We start from the raw sequence: 13,752 nt of genomic DNA, 5'->3' as shown, positions 1-13,752 counted from the left end.
TCGACATTTTTTGGAGGTGGATTACATTTTTTTCTGCAACAAGTTTCTCATTGACCAAAACAAAGTACCACCTCACCATTTCGAAAAATACAGTTTTTGTGAAAATTAAGTTTACTTTTAAGTTACTGATATTATATAATATTAGAAGTATATAAAAAAAATCCTGTTCAAATTTTTCTTGTGGGGTGAATCCAACAGCGGCCTCTGCAGGTGACACGCATCTACTGCATGTGCGGCCTTCTCATTCCTGTTAAGGAATTTAATTTAATTTAACAACAAAAAATAACGTTTTGTTAAAAATAAAAAGTTAAACACAAATTAATCTACTTACATGTTTTATTTAATTAAAAAAAAATCAAATTTATGACTTTATAACGTCTTGTAGCTTACGAATACTTGAAGCTACGTTAATAACTGTTAGGAAGGGAAAATCGTTAAAAACTAGCAAAACATGCTAAATTTGTGATCGCTAACATGCAAACAACAGCAACATTTTAGTTGTGAAATTCCAAAATGCAGAATTGGGAGGTTAAATGTGAATTTAAAACTTAAAAGGAAAAAAAAACACCTGTCTTACCTCGCATGTGGTATTTAAAAACCACAGGGAGTCCACAAGGCAACAAGTGGAGCTAACAATCTCAACGACGGTCCAGTAAACAATCAAGTCCCACCTGGTCAATTATCCCTTTCGTGGCGTCTTAATCGCAGTAAACGAAGAATTCCTGCTGAAGAGCGAGGAAAAAGTTGTTTCTGTGAACTTTGACCTCTGAAGGTGCAGGCAGTGGTCGGGTTTGAAGTCCACGTTCAGCTGCGTGAACACAGAAACCGGTGGAACGTAGACTCAATTAATCAAACGTTGACGTGCTTTAACGCCACCGATCCCTCACCGGAAATGACTTTTTTTTTTTGTCTGTAAACATTCATATTTATACATTTAATTGGATAAAATTTCTAACCTGAAATGTATTTTATTTTTTTCATGAATTAAATTAATATAGTAAAGTAATTAAGCAACTTTAAACATAAAAGGGTAATTATAACTCTTGATTTTAATCACATACATTTCTGTAGCTTATTGACTGAGTTTCTGAATCTCCAAGTTGTTCATGAAGTTTATGTAAAAAAAAAAAAAAACGTTTAAAATACCTTTTAAGTAAAGTTGAATCTCAAATATGTTTATAAATACGTTTTTGTCATTAGCATGGAGTATCTAATGTGTTTATTAATAAAGTTTCTGTAAAAAAGCTACTATTTTGTTTGAGTCATGTGTTTAAGACATAATGGAATCTAATTTGTTTATAGAGTTTATTAGAAAAAAGTTTGTTTTAATAATGCATTTTAAGTGGAATATAATCTCTTATATATTTATGAATAAAGTGTATGCTTAAAAAATAATTAGTTTTATTTGTGTTTTTTGGAGAATTCAAACTCAATTTTTATAGTTTTATTACAGAACTGCTTATTTTTTTTTACTATAAGTTACTATGTTTATAAATATTTATTATAAATAACTTGTTTAAAAAATTCAGTTTTGGTATAATTGAACTGATAATATCCCTTAAAAGTTTATTTTAAAAACACATTTGTTTTAACTACATATTTTAATATGTAAATGTGTTTTACAAATGTATATGTTTTAGTATATATGTTAATCTTTTACAAATGTACTGTACTTCATTTACTTTTTACTCTCTTTTTAAAAGATCCGTACTTTTGCAGACATAAACTAATATATACATTATGTTTTTCTGGTAATTTTGCTGCTTATTTCTGTACATTTTCTTACTGTTTCTTAGCTGTTAAACATTAATATTTCTAACAAATGAAAGCTTTTTTGGTGGAATATTTGAAGGTCCCACACATTCACACACAAATGTTTAATTTATTATACTAACTTTTTAATTACATGTGTTTCATATTTAAATGGACAATGTTTTTGCAATTTCCAATATTTAAATGAGAACCCCATTATTTTTTATGAGTATCTTATTTTTAGTTTGTCTGTTTTTTTTTAAAGACGGAGTCTTTTGTGAAGAGATCCCAACTCTCAGATTTTATTCGTGTAAATCTGGATGTACAGTTAAATATTACAAGATCATTCGCGGTATGATGCAGTGAAGTATATTTATGTACAATTGAATTCTTAAAAAAGTGCATCGTGTTAACAAAAAAAGGGCACACTGAACATTGGAAGCCAATGGTAAAAAAAAAAAAAAAGCTTTTTGTTAAAGTCTACAAGCAAAAAGAAGCTAAATTTGTGCACAAATCAGAGCCGCTTTAGAAGAAACATTAGAGTAATATAAATCAAATGTACAATATTTATTTGTATGATCATTTCTGGTATATTTTACACGACCATCCGTTTTAGAGGACACTGCAGTGCTCTCTACAGTTTTATCAAAATAATTACATAAATGAAGAGCAGACTATTTTAGGAGTCCTGTTCATCTCCTGCAGGACAACAGGGATGCTACCAACTGTTTCAAGGTCTGTAAGGTTGATGCTGACCTCAAAAACAGATGCTATATTTGAGCTTCATGACTGTGGATGAGCTCATTTACATGGATGTGTGCAGGACGGTACCACAACCTGAAAAAAAAAAAAAAAAATCAAGTGCATGGATGAATCAGACATTTTCCACAGAGGTTTCAGGCCTTATGGCGGCTGTCCTTTAGTGTGAATCAGGTGAGACTCTGGTCCTGAAGGCAAATAAATGTGCAGAATCTTGATACAAGCTGCTGGAAGGAGGAGAAGAATCATGTGTTCCAGTCATGGTAGAAGGCCGGGGAGCGATTTCTGTCCATTTACAAGCAAACAGGCACCTTTCCTCTTCCTTTATCTCCTCCAGCTGGCACGTTCTCCTCATTTCTTTACACAGGAAGGCCAGTTGAGGCCTCCACAAGCAGCGGAGACGATGATGTAAAGGACAACCTGAAAAGAAGACACTGTCTGAGTTCAGAACGTTCTCCAAGGATGAATTTAAAGACCGTGTTTGAGTCAGACACTTACGAAACACACGAGCACGACGAGGAGCGTCAGCTTGAGGTTCTTCATACACATGGCCCTGGTGAGGTTTCGACTTGTGGTCTTAAATGTGACTGACTGGTGGGAGTAAATTTAAAATTTACTGATTTAAAATCTGTGGTACAACAGAAAAAAAAATCATCTTCCATGACCGACGACATTCAAGCTTACCGAATCAACCAGATTTTCCGTCTTGTCAATCAGCAGCTCTAGTTTTTCTCCTCTTTGGGCGACCAAGTCTGTCAAAAAACAGATTAAACTTATGAAATTCAGATTGAACAGATATTTGAGGCAGGTGTTTCTCATTGTTCCTGCTCGGTAAATTGAAACTCTGAAGAGATTGTGTTTGGTGATGAAATCTGAGCAGAAGGAACAGATACAAGTGTTTTCCAACACAACACAAAGATGGAGGTTATGATGTACAGAGCTCCTGTTTCACCGTTGCAGTCTTGAAGATTTTTTTCCTTTTTTTTCAGACAGCATATTTCGTCCTGTGTCCTAATTCGGTGTAGAGCCTCGTCTCCTTTACAGAATCTGGTCAGTTTGACATATCTACACCGATCTCCAATCACCAACAGATATTTGTCTCCATTCTATAAAACTGGATTTATTTAACTTTAAAAGTTAAAACAAAATGATAATGTCAGTCTGAGAAAAGAGTTTAAAGTATGTCATGAGGGATTTTAAAACCATAAAACATATTTTAGCTTTGTAAAACAAAATAAAGAGGACTAATTTGTGGATTTGACTTATCGTGATCTCTGAATAACTTTATTTTTTAAAGACCCACTCTGATGGAAATTAAGTTTTTGGTGTTTTAAACATGTTCTTGATCATGATCTTAAAATTTCTGATTTTTGTTTAAATCACGTGAATCACGGCCAGAACGTTGGAAAATGCTCAAAAGGGTAACGTATAAGTTACTATGACAGGGCACAAAGTTCCTCTTTCACTCCATCTGATGCATGCGTTTGTAGACGACTAGATCCATATATTTCTCTGTTTTCTTAGTTTTATTTCAAATGTATAAATTTTTCACTGTAAGTTCTTCTATCTCCATGTGACAATCTTGCTCTCATTAAGCGTTTTTTTGTGGAGAATATTTTGATTGTTCATGTCAGGATATTTTGGACTGTAAAAGTAAACCACAGGGGGGCAGTAGAGTAACCAGTTTGTTGACCAATGGTTTAAGTCGGTGGTTTTCAAACCTGGCCACCTACATCTACCACTTGGCTTGATTTCCTGCTAAATCTGCCCCACTTCCTGCTGATGAGCTGGATCATAAGATTGAAGGAGCAGGTAAAGACAGGGATGTTTGGAAAGCAAGTAGAATGGTGGATATGTGAAGCTGGAAGCTCTCTGACCGGTAACAGATTTAAAATACCGCCAGCAGAAAAAAAGAAAGAAAGAAAAACATTTTTTGGAATTGCTTTTTTTCTCTTTTTACCTTATTAACCCCCTAATTCATTTTCAGGACAGTCTGAGGACTCCCAATTTTTTGTCAGGTTCAAATTTTCAAAAAGTCTTAAAGCTTGGTAGTTTTATTCACCATCTAATGGGGCTGCTTGATCTTAATTATAAAACATTCCCTCAAGTTTGAGGAAAAATCACAAAGAAAACTCTGCTTAGACTAAAGAACTTGTGGTCTCAGGATCATGCTCATGAATTTCATATGAATTCCTTCTGCTCAGTCACATGTCCGATGGAATTAGCGAGATAAAAAGAAAACATGAAATTCCAGCAAGTTCACAGAGAGGTTTATAGATTTCCTTATGTAAACTCGTCATGGTTTACTGACATTTCTGTCAAGATACTTATTTGTAACTTTGAGCCTTTTAACATGATACACATCAATGCAAGTTTAAAAACAAGCAACCACTGTTAGAATTGTATGTCAGCCAAATGACAAACAGTCTTATTTTAAAAGCTGAGTTTACCGATGTTGCGGACCATGATGCCCTTCAGGTCATCGACTTGCATCTGAGTCTCAGTGACACGATCCGACCCCCGCGGATCTGAGTGGTGCTTCTGCAAAGAGAAAAAAAATAGAATAAACAACATGAACATTTATGTCTTTAACCATATTATAGACCTTTACTATGAAAAAAAACAACCAACAGTCTGTTGGATAAACATTTTCTGGATCTGTAATCTTCAACATTGACAGGATTGGGATTGTTAAAAACCTTAATTAAAAAATGTATCCTTGTGGACGCCTATTCTGTTTGCTTATTGTACAAAAAACTCTTCAAAGATGTACATAAAATAACAAAAAGGAAGTTTTCTTGGGAGTATTATCATATAATTTCATATTTCATCATTTAAGTTGTTTAATTTATGCTTTTGCTCTCATCTTCCTTTTATAAACTCACTCTATCAGAGTGTCTATAAAGGTTTGCAGAAATTAAATTTAAGACAATTTGAAATATAAATTTAGATTGTAAGTAAAAAGAAAATGAATATCATATATACTTTAGCAAAAATAGATGCAAACACTAGATAGTGTGAAAATATGGCAAGATAAAAAAAAAACAGTTTATTTTTCAAATATTATTAATCATACACTATCATTATTGTTTCGAACAATCACATCAAACCTAATGTAATTTATGTGTAATTTTGTACACAAATCACAAGTATTTTTTATACTTATTACAAGGAGAAATGGCTTTGGAAACATCCTCTATGCCCTTATTTGATTTGATGAAGTGTGTGGGTTGACGTTCTCGGCACTCAGATCACCTCCGACTTGACTGTTAGTGTGGAATCACACATTTTTCAGCTGTCAGAGACTCTTTTTGTTCATCCTTTGTAACATCAGAAGTTGCATTGTTAGCAGTCTCAGAAGGATAAGAGGAGGAACAAACAGCAGAGTCGACTTTTGCTGTGTCTTTTGCTCTGCAGTTTGACCACCTTGATCCCCATTGTGAAGAATTTAAATGCCTTTCAGCAAACAGAACAGTTTGCTTTATAAGGATTTTGACAAACTCGTTTTAACCGCAATAAATAATCCATATTTGCGAGTAATTTCTCCATAAATGTGCACTTTTCCATTTTCCCGCACCAACAAACAAGATCTAATAGGTTAGCTGAGGCTAAACGATGTACAACCAGTTCACCACCTTATGACACAACGCAACCTGGAAATGATTTTTCCTAGTGGCAGGAAGATACATCGCTTTGACGAGAAAAAATTGAAGGCCCATTCACCAGAATTTACAAAATGTAAGGCTTTATAAAGATCTTATTTTAGTTAAATTAAATTCAAGAAGACCTTTGCAACACATTGCAATACCCTTTGCACTGATAGATTGCAGATCTGGTTATGCTTCAGATATTGGGGCAGTGAGTCTGTACTCAAATACCAAACGCCCCTAAAACTAAAGTCTCATGAAAATTCTTAATAGAAACAGATAAATGTATCTCTGTGCTCCATGGGTCAGGAAAATGCTCAGAGAAAGGACCTTCAAATACAGCAGACAAAGGTCTACTTTTTAAAGCGTACTTAAAATGCCAGAGTGGGCATGTGATCATCTTCTGACCTCGACTTTTTGCACATGCTAAGAAGGAGGTGGCAACCTTTTTGTGAATATTTTGATTAAACAAAACTGAATTGAAAAGTGCTTTTCTTCTCAAAAGGAAAAGGCAAATCAGTACAAAACTAAAACCAATAAAAATAGAAAAAAACACGAAGTCTTAAGTTTTCTGCCAACAATTAAAGTAAAGTCACTCTAAAGCTAGTCACATGGCCTTCAGAGGAAATCTGTGGTGCTGTACCCACCATCTGAGCTGCCAGTGTGGAGGAGAATTCACTGTTCATGGCGTAAGGAAGGGCTGTTTGAGCTCTGGAGCCATATGTCGTCTGGAAGCGCTTCTTGACTTCACCAAGAAAGGTAAATGCCCGAGATCTTTCAAAGTCCTAAAACAGGAAACATTTAATCAGATTATTTCCTATTAATAATAATATATATACATAAAGGAAATGTGTTTGATACAGAAAACATATATATCAACCTTCCAAGAAGAAGAAATCCTCTAAATTGTTTAGTAAATAATCTAAAAATAAATTCACATTTAATTATCAAGACAGTCATTGTCAATGTCAATGATATAATCTATATAATAAAAACAATCCTAAATCATGGTGCAGAGAGATGTTTAAGGATAGCTTTATTTTTATTTCTTTATTTTTACTAGTTATAGCTTTTTTGTGTGTGATAAGAAGCCCAAAGATACTCACATCATCAGTGATGCACAAGTATATGATTCTGTCATGGCAGATGTAATGAAAGAGGTAACTGAAAACAAACAAAAAATGATTAACATCAGCCACAGGATCCCAGACATTAAATCAAATGATGAAGCAGAAATTGTGGAAAAATAATGAAGATTATTGAGATGAAGGAACACGCGTACCTGCCATGGCTGTAGGTCAATTTGTTATTCTCTGAGGGGATTTTGGCTAAAATTTGTTCTGTGACTTCCAGGAAGTTTCCACCACACCAAGCATGTTTGGCCAAAATCGTGGTTCCACGAGCCACTACAGCAAAAAGGATTGCCATGGTAACAGCTGGGTTATCAGCTACGTTGCTATCTGTCAAAAAAAAAAAAAAAAAGGAAAAGATTAAGGTTTTTCCAAAGCTTGAGCTCCGATAAAACAAAACAAAAACCTGTACGGGAAATCCGTTAAGCTGAGTTAGAAATAAAAGGAAACATCTTTGTATTTGTGAACAAAATAGTCAAACTATCACATTTATTATCTCTAATCGTGTTGCTGTGGTAAAAATAACAGAAAAACAAACAAAACTAAAATATAGATTAAGCAATAAGCTAGCGTTTAGTGATGTTGAAACACGGAGCAGAGAGAGTGGCGTCAAAGCAAAAATAATTTGTTATTCAAAGTGTCAGTTGCTGTTTTTACCCAAAACTAAACGTTTCGGTAAGTAAAAGAAAAAATAAATACCTTTACGTGTAAGCGCCGCTCAAACGAGCTAATTATTTCCCCACATTTAAAATGTGTCAGCTGCTAGCAAGCTAGCTAATCCCTTTCGAGTGACTTCTGCTTTGTAAATCCTTTGGACCGGAAACACGCGCTCACTAATGTTGGGTAATGTAGTTTAATCAACAATTTCTTTAAGTTGTGAACGTTGTTCAGTCCCCATTTTAAACTACATTCCCCAAAACTACAAAATACCGATGTGCCTACGTCATATGTTTTCATGTGTGTGATAGGAGCTACATATTAATATTTTCTCCGCAGTTTAGCCTTACAGGCTACCAAAACACTGTAAATTGAATGCCTTTACAAACATGTTTAGGAAGTTAATTTTTAAGTATAGTAGTAAGGAGTACCTAATCAGTTCATTTATTATTAATTTTTAAGACTTTTTTAAAATATAAAAATGTTACGTTACAATTTTAAGTTAAAATTATAAAGACTGGGTGCCTTATTTGGGTTATAACGTCAATTGAACATATATCTTTACACAATATGGCATAAAAATAAGTTAATTATTTTTAGGGTTTCAGCTGAAATAAGTGAACACCCAACTGGTTTCGATAATGAATGAGTAATAACAGCATCACGACACTTTCAGCCTGTAAGACAAAACTGAGGACAAAAAACCCAAAACCCAAAACACATTGCCTGTTCAAGACAAGCGACGTGAAAACCATGGCTGGAAATGGCGAAAAGAAACCAATACTGGAAATGGTAAGATGATATAATGTCACTTTGTTTGACCAACTATTTAGATATATAACGGTACCATGGTTAAAGCTTATGGAGAGGAAAGATAATAATATATCCAAGAAGCTAATGCTAGCTTCTCCTACGCCAGCTGCAGAATAGACACCTCACGTGGAAAGTATCTGTTCATAAGAATGCCTTTTGAAATCGTATGTTTACATTTTGTTTTAGTTTAATAAAAATAAATAGAAATAGTTTTGTTGTTTTGAACTGTGGTTACATTTTAGTGCGTTATTTCATGTACTTATTTACCTTGTCAAAATTTTGCTAGGTGTTGTACCCCCACTAGGGGGCAGTGTTTTAAAACAAGCCGTGTGTACCAAAGATTTGGAAAATAATAAGCATTCAAATGTTAAAAAGAAAACGAGCATGGTCCTACAATGAAAATAAAACACTTGAATTTATTCTGCGCGACCTTTTTCTGTAAACAAAGTCAGAAAACTGTAGAACTGTAGAAAATGTATTGCCATTAAGCAATTGATTTTTTATTAAAAAAAGTAAATGTTGAGAATCTTGGGCTCAAATCATATTAAAACGGAGAGACAAAATTTATGGAGTGAAGGAATCATGATAAACACAACGCACCCGAGGTCAGATTAGGTCAGATCTGTTGTGGGAGAAATATTTCAACTGTTTTTCTTCAGCAACATACCCACTAAAATGGTTCAAGCTTCACTTTTACATCACCTTTCACCCATAAAGACTGTTCAAAGTGGTCTTGGGAAGGATAATGATAAGTGATAGGTTACAGAGAGCAGGAAAAACCTCAAAAAGGATTGCAGCATAAAAAAATGAGATTTTTTGAAGGAGAAAAAGCAAAGACAACCTGACAACAACCCTGCAGGAGCCACAGTTTTACTTCATTTTTTCCATGCCAGTCATAAAAAAAAAGCCCACTGGGAAATATTTCACAATTAAGTATATAGTTGGGTATTATACTTAAGTCTATAATGTGTGCTTTACTTGTATTGTAATTAAATATTATATCCTTCTGCATGTCTTAAGTGTTGGACTCCCAGTCTGAATAATATTCTATTCTATTCTATTCTATTCTATTCTATTCTATTCTATTCTATTCTATGTGTCTTTTGCCTTCAGGTCCAGGCCGATGGCGCCCAGGAAGACTGTGTGACCTTTGTGATGCACGATGAAGACCACACTCTGGGCAATTCCCTCAGATACATGATCATGAAGAAGTAAGGACTTTTCTTTAACCAAGAACAACTCAAACACACACGTGTAAAGGTCCGCAACACTCTGTGGGAGCACATGTTTTCATTTTAGCTCAAAATATTGATTACAATCACACTCTAAGCTTCCTGTTTTCTTTTATCAGCCCCGATGTGGAGTTCTGCGGCTATACCATCACCCATCCGTCCGAGAGCAAGATCAACTTCCGCATTCAGACGAGAGGTGAGATATAAACCGTCTTTAAGATTTATTTTTTGCGTCCAGTAAACTGAGTTTTCACCTGCACATTTGTGTAGCATGTCTGCATAAGTCCTTCTGGTAAAAGGAAAGTCCATTTGGCCACACATGCTTATAAAAATAAAAAATAACAGGAAAAGCCCCACCATCTGTGTGGCCACTTGCCAGTTCATTCAGCTCAGTCACATGAAAGGAAAAAGGTTGTTGAACCACATTTCTCGACTGCGTGAAGGCCCTTTCCTCACAGCCCCATCGCAGCGAAAAACACAATTACCTTTCAGGCATCAGGAAAAAACCCGGTTTCCCCCCCGGCTGCAGACATAAGACCGTGTTTCTATATTTACTTTAGTTTTTATCGCTCCACACCGTGAAAAGGCTGCATGAAAGTCATCCCCTTGTCAGTCAATAGAGGAGACCCAGCGGGGGCTGCAGCGAACAATCCTGCTCATTCACTTGTTTTAGGCTCACTGTTCGGCTTGATCCTTTCAAATTTGCAGAAAAGACTAAAAGTGCTGAGTGTTACCGATAAAAAAAAAATAAACAAACAAACAAGTGTGGGTTTGTCTGCTAATCTTAGAACTTTGAAAGTTGTTTTGAAGCTGTCTGTACTTTTTATGTTTGGGTGTTTTCATCAGCAGATATCTCTCAAAGAGATGAAAGTTTGATGAAGTTTCTTCACGCTTGATGATATGAAGTCAATATTTAAAGATAAGATGAGCTAATTAAGACTTTAACTGACAGGATTAGGTGCAGAATTAAAGAAAAACACTGTGAAAAATTGAAAAACTTGCATTAAATGTAAAAAATAAAAGACCCACTTCAATGAAAATTGTGTTTGGGCATTTTTCTGTTATAAAACCGATTTTATTATGTATTTCTGAGTGTTAGCAGCTCCGTGCTAATGTAGCTGACTGGTGACTATTGATGACATCATCGACTGGGAGTAAATTGAATTGAATTGAGTAACATCCGAATTTGAAGACACTATTTTTCCGTAACTCCTCGATTGGAGGGCTAAATGTAGAGGTAGAGAGAAGCTGTAGAGCTAGGGAAGAATTGGAATTAATTCGGCCCAGTAGTTTTTTTTATTTTTTATTATTATTTTGGCTAAAAACAGAATCATTATTATAGAATCACTGGTAACGCTTAAAAAATGAATGAAGAGGGACTTTAAATGACATGATCAGGTGCAAAAATAAAAAAAAATGTGAGAACAAAAGGAGAAATTTGGATTAATATAAAAAAAAGCAAATATCCGCAAAAAAATTAATATTAAAGAGAAATAATTAATGCACTCTCTCGGATGGACCTGTACAATAAATTGCAATCGACCAATCGGATGGACTCTTTCATGCTTGATGCCTGTCTTCCATGTAGACGAGGGTCATTTGACTTTTACTGAAACAAAACTGTTGAAATGAAATGTAATCGAAGTGTTTTTTGTTTTACTATTTGTTCATGTATCACTAGTGATGGTGCAGCCCTCCTCTCGGGTCACTTTAACCCCGGTACAGCTCAGGCGTCTGAGGGTTTATCTCCTAATGGGTGGATGATGACAGCATTTGTGCAAAATCCGAACCCCAGCTTTTGTTTTCCGAGCAGCTTATTGTTCTGTTTGGAATGCCGGACTTTTCCGTGTTTATCTGACCTCCTCGCGTTTTCTGTGACGTTTGAGGTCAGACGACTTTAGAGGGAAACCCTCAACTGTCAGCTCATCAATCTGCTGTTTTTCTGCAGGAATCCAAAGAGAGAAAAGTGCTGGTTTTCTTTTTTGTTTTTTAAAGAGTTTAAACTATTTTTTTTGTTTTATTGGACCTGCTCTCTGCCTTCTGTCAGGGGGAGTTCCAGCTGTGGAGCCGTTGCAGAAGGGCTTGAAGGATCTTCACGAAGTCTGCCAGCACGTTCTCAACACTTTCCAGGTACTCGTGTTGTTGTGTTTGTCTGATTCCGGCAGCTTTGCGGCTCGGTCACAACACGCGTCGTTTTTCAGAGAGCTGTTTGTGAGGAAGTGAGAGTAACCGCAGCCCCCGCCTCCGCACAAGCCTGAACAGAATAATGAAGAGGGTGCAGGAAATGGATGAATCTGGAAAGGGTCAAAGCCGTAACTGTAATTAATTCAGACATTTGTTTTCTTTCATTTGTCTGGGAGTCGGCAGTCTGAAGTTCAGTGTAAAGTTCATTATTGATGATTAGAGGCGATGGAAAATCCTCGGTGCGTCCCCAAAGGATGATGACACTACAGTCCTGCCAGTATCTTTAATTTATGCCAGTAATAATATTATTACAACCGTTGATCTTTATTCCTCGGTGAAGACGATCTTTGCTGGAGTGTGTTTTCCACTGCAGACTGGAGCAAAGGGAAATAATAAGAATCTAAACACTATATATCTGCTGAATTATCAGGAACTAAAGTCTGGTTTGTCTCGGTTTGAACCAGAACAACACGCCATTATCTGCTTTTTCACGCCACAGAACAGTCTATGGTCAGACAATGTTTTCATATTTTCACATGTTTATCTTTATCTTCTGTAAAATATCTGCTTTAAACTGTATTTGTACTCTCGATTTCCTATAGGAACACTTAAAATGTGATATTAACCCATAACGTAGAAGCTAAAAAACCTCATTGACGGTCAAAAAAGCTATTATTTTCAAAATAAGATAATAAATTTGAATTCAACTGACTTTATTATTATAGTCGTAACATTTGATAGCCAGTTGCTCAATATTACGCATTAATATTATGGTTTATGAGAACAATTTTTGTAAAAAATCTATGTTTGGAAGAAAGATTCCTGATTTCTTTTATTTTGAAGTGGAAGGCTCTTCTTCTGTTTTCCTCACTGGCCTCTAATAAAAATGAAAAACTTTCAGAATAAGTTTGTTTTTCGTTAACTTTGCTTTCTTCGATGTTAATACTTAGAAGTAGTGGATCAGTCGGATGTGGTGTGGAGAATTGGTGTAGAGTAGTTTTTCAAGATAAAACTTCCTTCAGAATCAGATTATAGATAAAATGGGAACAAAACTCTGCCATTCACTTCAGATTCAAGCATATTTTTGTCTAATTGATTTATATATTTTTATTTCCTTACAACCAAGGTTGTGTCTTAAACTATAAATTGATCTTTTCTTTGAAAATGTAATATTGATTCATTAAATCCTTAAATTGAATTTTCTTTTAGGAAATATTTTCTAAATGAGCTTTTAATGTAATATTTTTTAACTTTATCAAACTTTATCAAAGTCCCGTCTTTGTTGAGTCCAAACCACTTCTGGGAACTATTATTGGTAACAAAATAAACATGTTTTTAATGGAAAATTTGAAAAAAACAAATCAGAATTGGATGAAATAAAGTGTAAATACTGGAGAGGAACACTCAGTTCTGTGTCTTCAGGGAATATAAATCACAGGTTTGGCACTTGGAGCTGTCAGTGTGTACAAATCAACGAGAAGAGGATTCTTGTACATATCCACGAGTTTATGAACCGAGTTGTTATATGTATTAACATATGATAGGGGTGTTGCGGATCACGGATTATCCGTGGTCCGT

The 13,752-nt window shown here is 35.0% G+C and overlaps 3 protein-coding genes across 5 annotated transcripts in view; 1 reads left to right on the top strand and 2 right to left on the bottom strand.

Annotated features, from left to right (window-relative positions):
• Positions 1-901, bottom strand: part of mtus1a (microtubule associated tumor suppressor 1a) — a 23,405-nt gene extending 22,504 nt beyond the window's left edge. For 2 of the 3 annotated variants that reach the window (XM_024284133.2, XM_024284135.2), the window contains exon 1: positions 578-901. The gene's annotated coding sequence lies outside the window, so the exon portion shown is untranslated. The remainder of the gene's footprint in view (positions 1-577) is intronic. The other variant, XM_024284134.2, reaches the window with a different exon arrangement.
• Positions 902-2,038: 1,137 nt separating this feature from the next.
• On the bottom strand, positions 2,039-8,110 carry sybl1 (synaptobrevin-like 1). The gene is made up of 8 exons (XM_024284140.2): positions 7,988-8,110; positions 7,441-7,618; positions 7,265-7,322; positions 6,806-6,943; positions 4,962-5,052; positions 3,196-3,263; positions 3,010-3,102; positions 2,039-2,931 (listed from the first exon to the last, which is right to left on the bottom strand). Exons 2-8 carry the CDS (start codon positions 7,584-7,586, stop codon positions 2,863-2,865), a joined length of 663 nt encoding a protein of 220 aa, XP_024139908.1. The 5' UTR covers positions 7,587-7,618; positions 7,988-8,110; the 3' UTR covers positions 2,039-2,862.
• A 492-nt stretch (positions 8,111-8,602) lies between these two features.
• The window catches only part of polr1d (RNA polymerase I and III subunit D), a 7,679-nt gene continuing 2,529 nt past the window's right edge, over positions 8,603-13,752 (top strand). Inside the window, exons 1-4 of the mRNA XM_024284141.2 lie at positions 8,603-8,737; positions 9,872-9,969; positions 10,110-10,186; positions 12,038-12,120. Coding sequence (XP_024139909.1) covers positions 8,699-8,737; positions 9,872-9,969; positions 10,110-10,186; positions 12,038-12,120 — 297 coding nt within the window. The 5' untranslated portion in view covers positions 8,603-8,698. The remainder of the gene's footprint in view (positions 8,738-9,871; positions 9,970-10,109; positions 10,187-12,037; positions 12,121-13,752) is intronic.

The sequence above is a fragment of the Oryzias melastigma genome, linkage group LG10 (genome assembly GCF_002922805.2).
Source record: "Oryzias melastigma strain HK-1 linkage group LG10, ASM292280v2, whole genome shotgun sequence".
Taxonomy (NCBI): domain Eukaryota; kingdom Metazoa; phylum Chordata; class Actinopteri; order Beloniformes; family Adrianichthyidae; genus Oryzias; species Oryzias melastigma.
The sequence above is the reverse complement of the archived record's forward strand: the minus strand, read 5'-3'. Positions and strand labels throughout refer to the sequence as shown.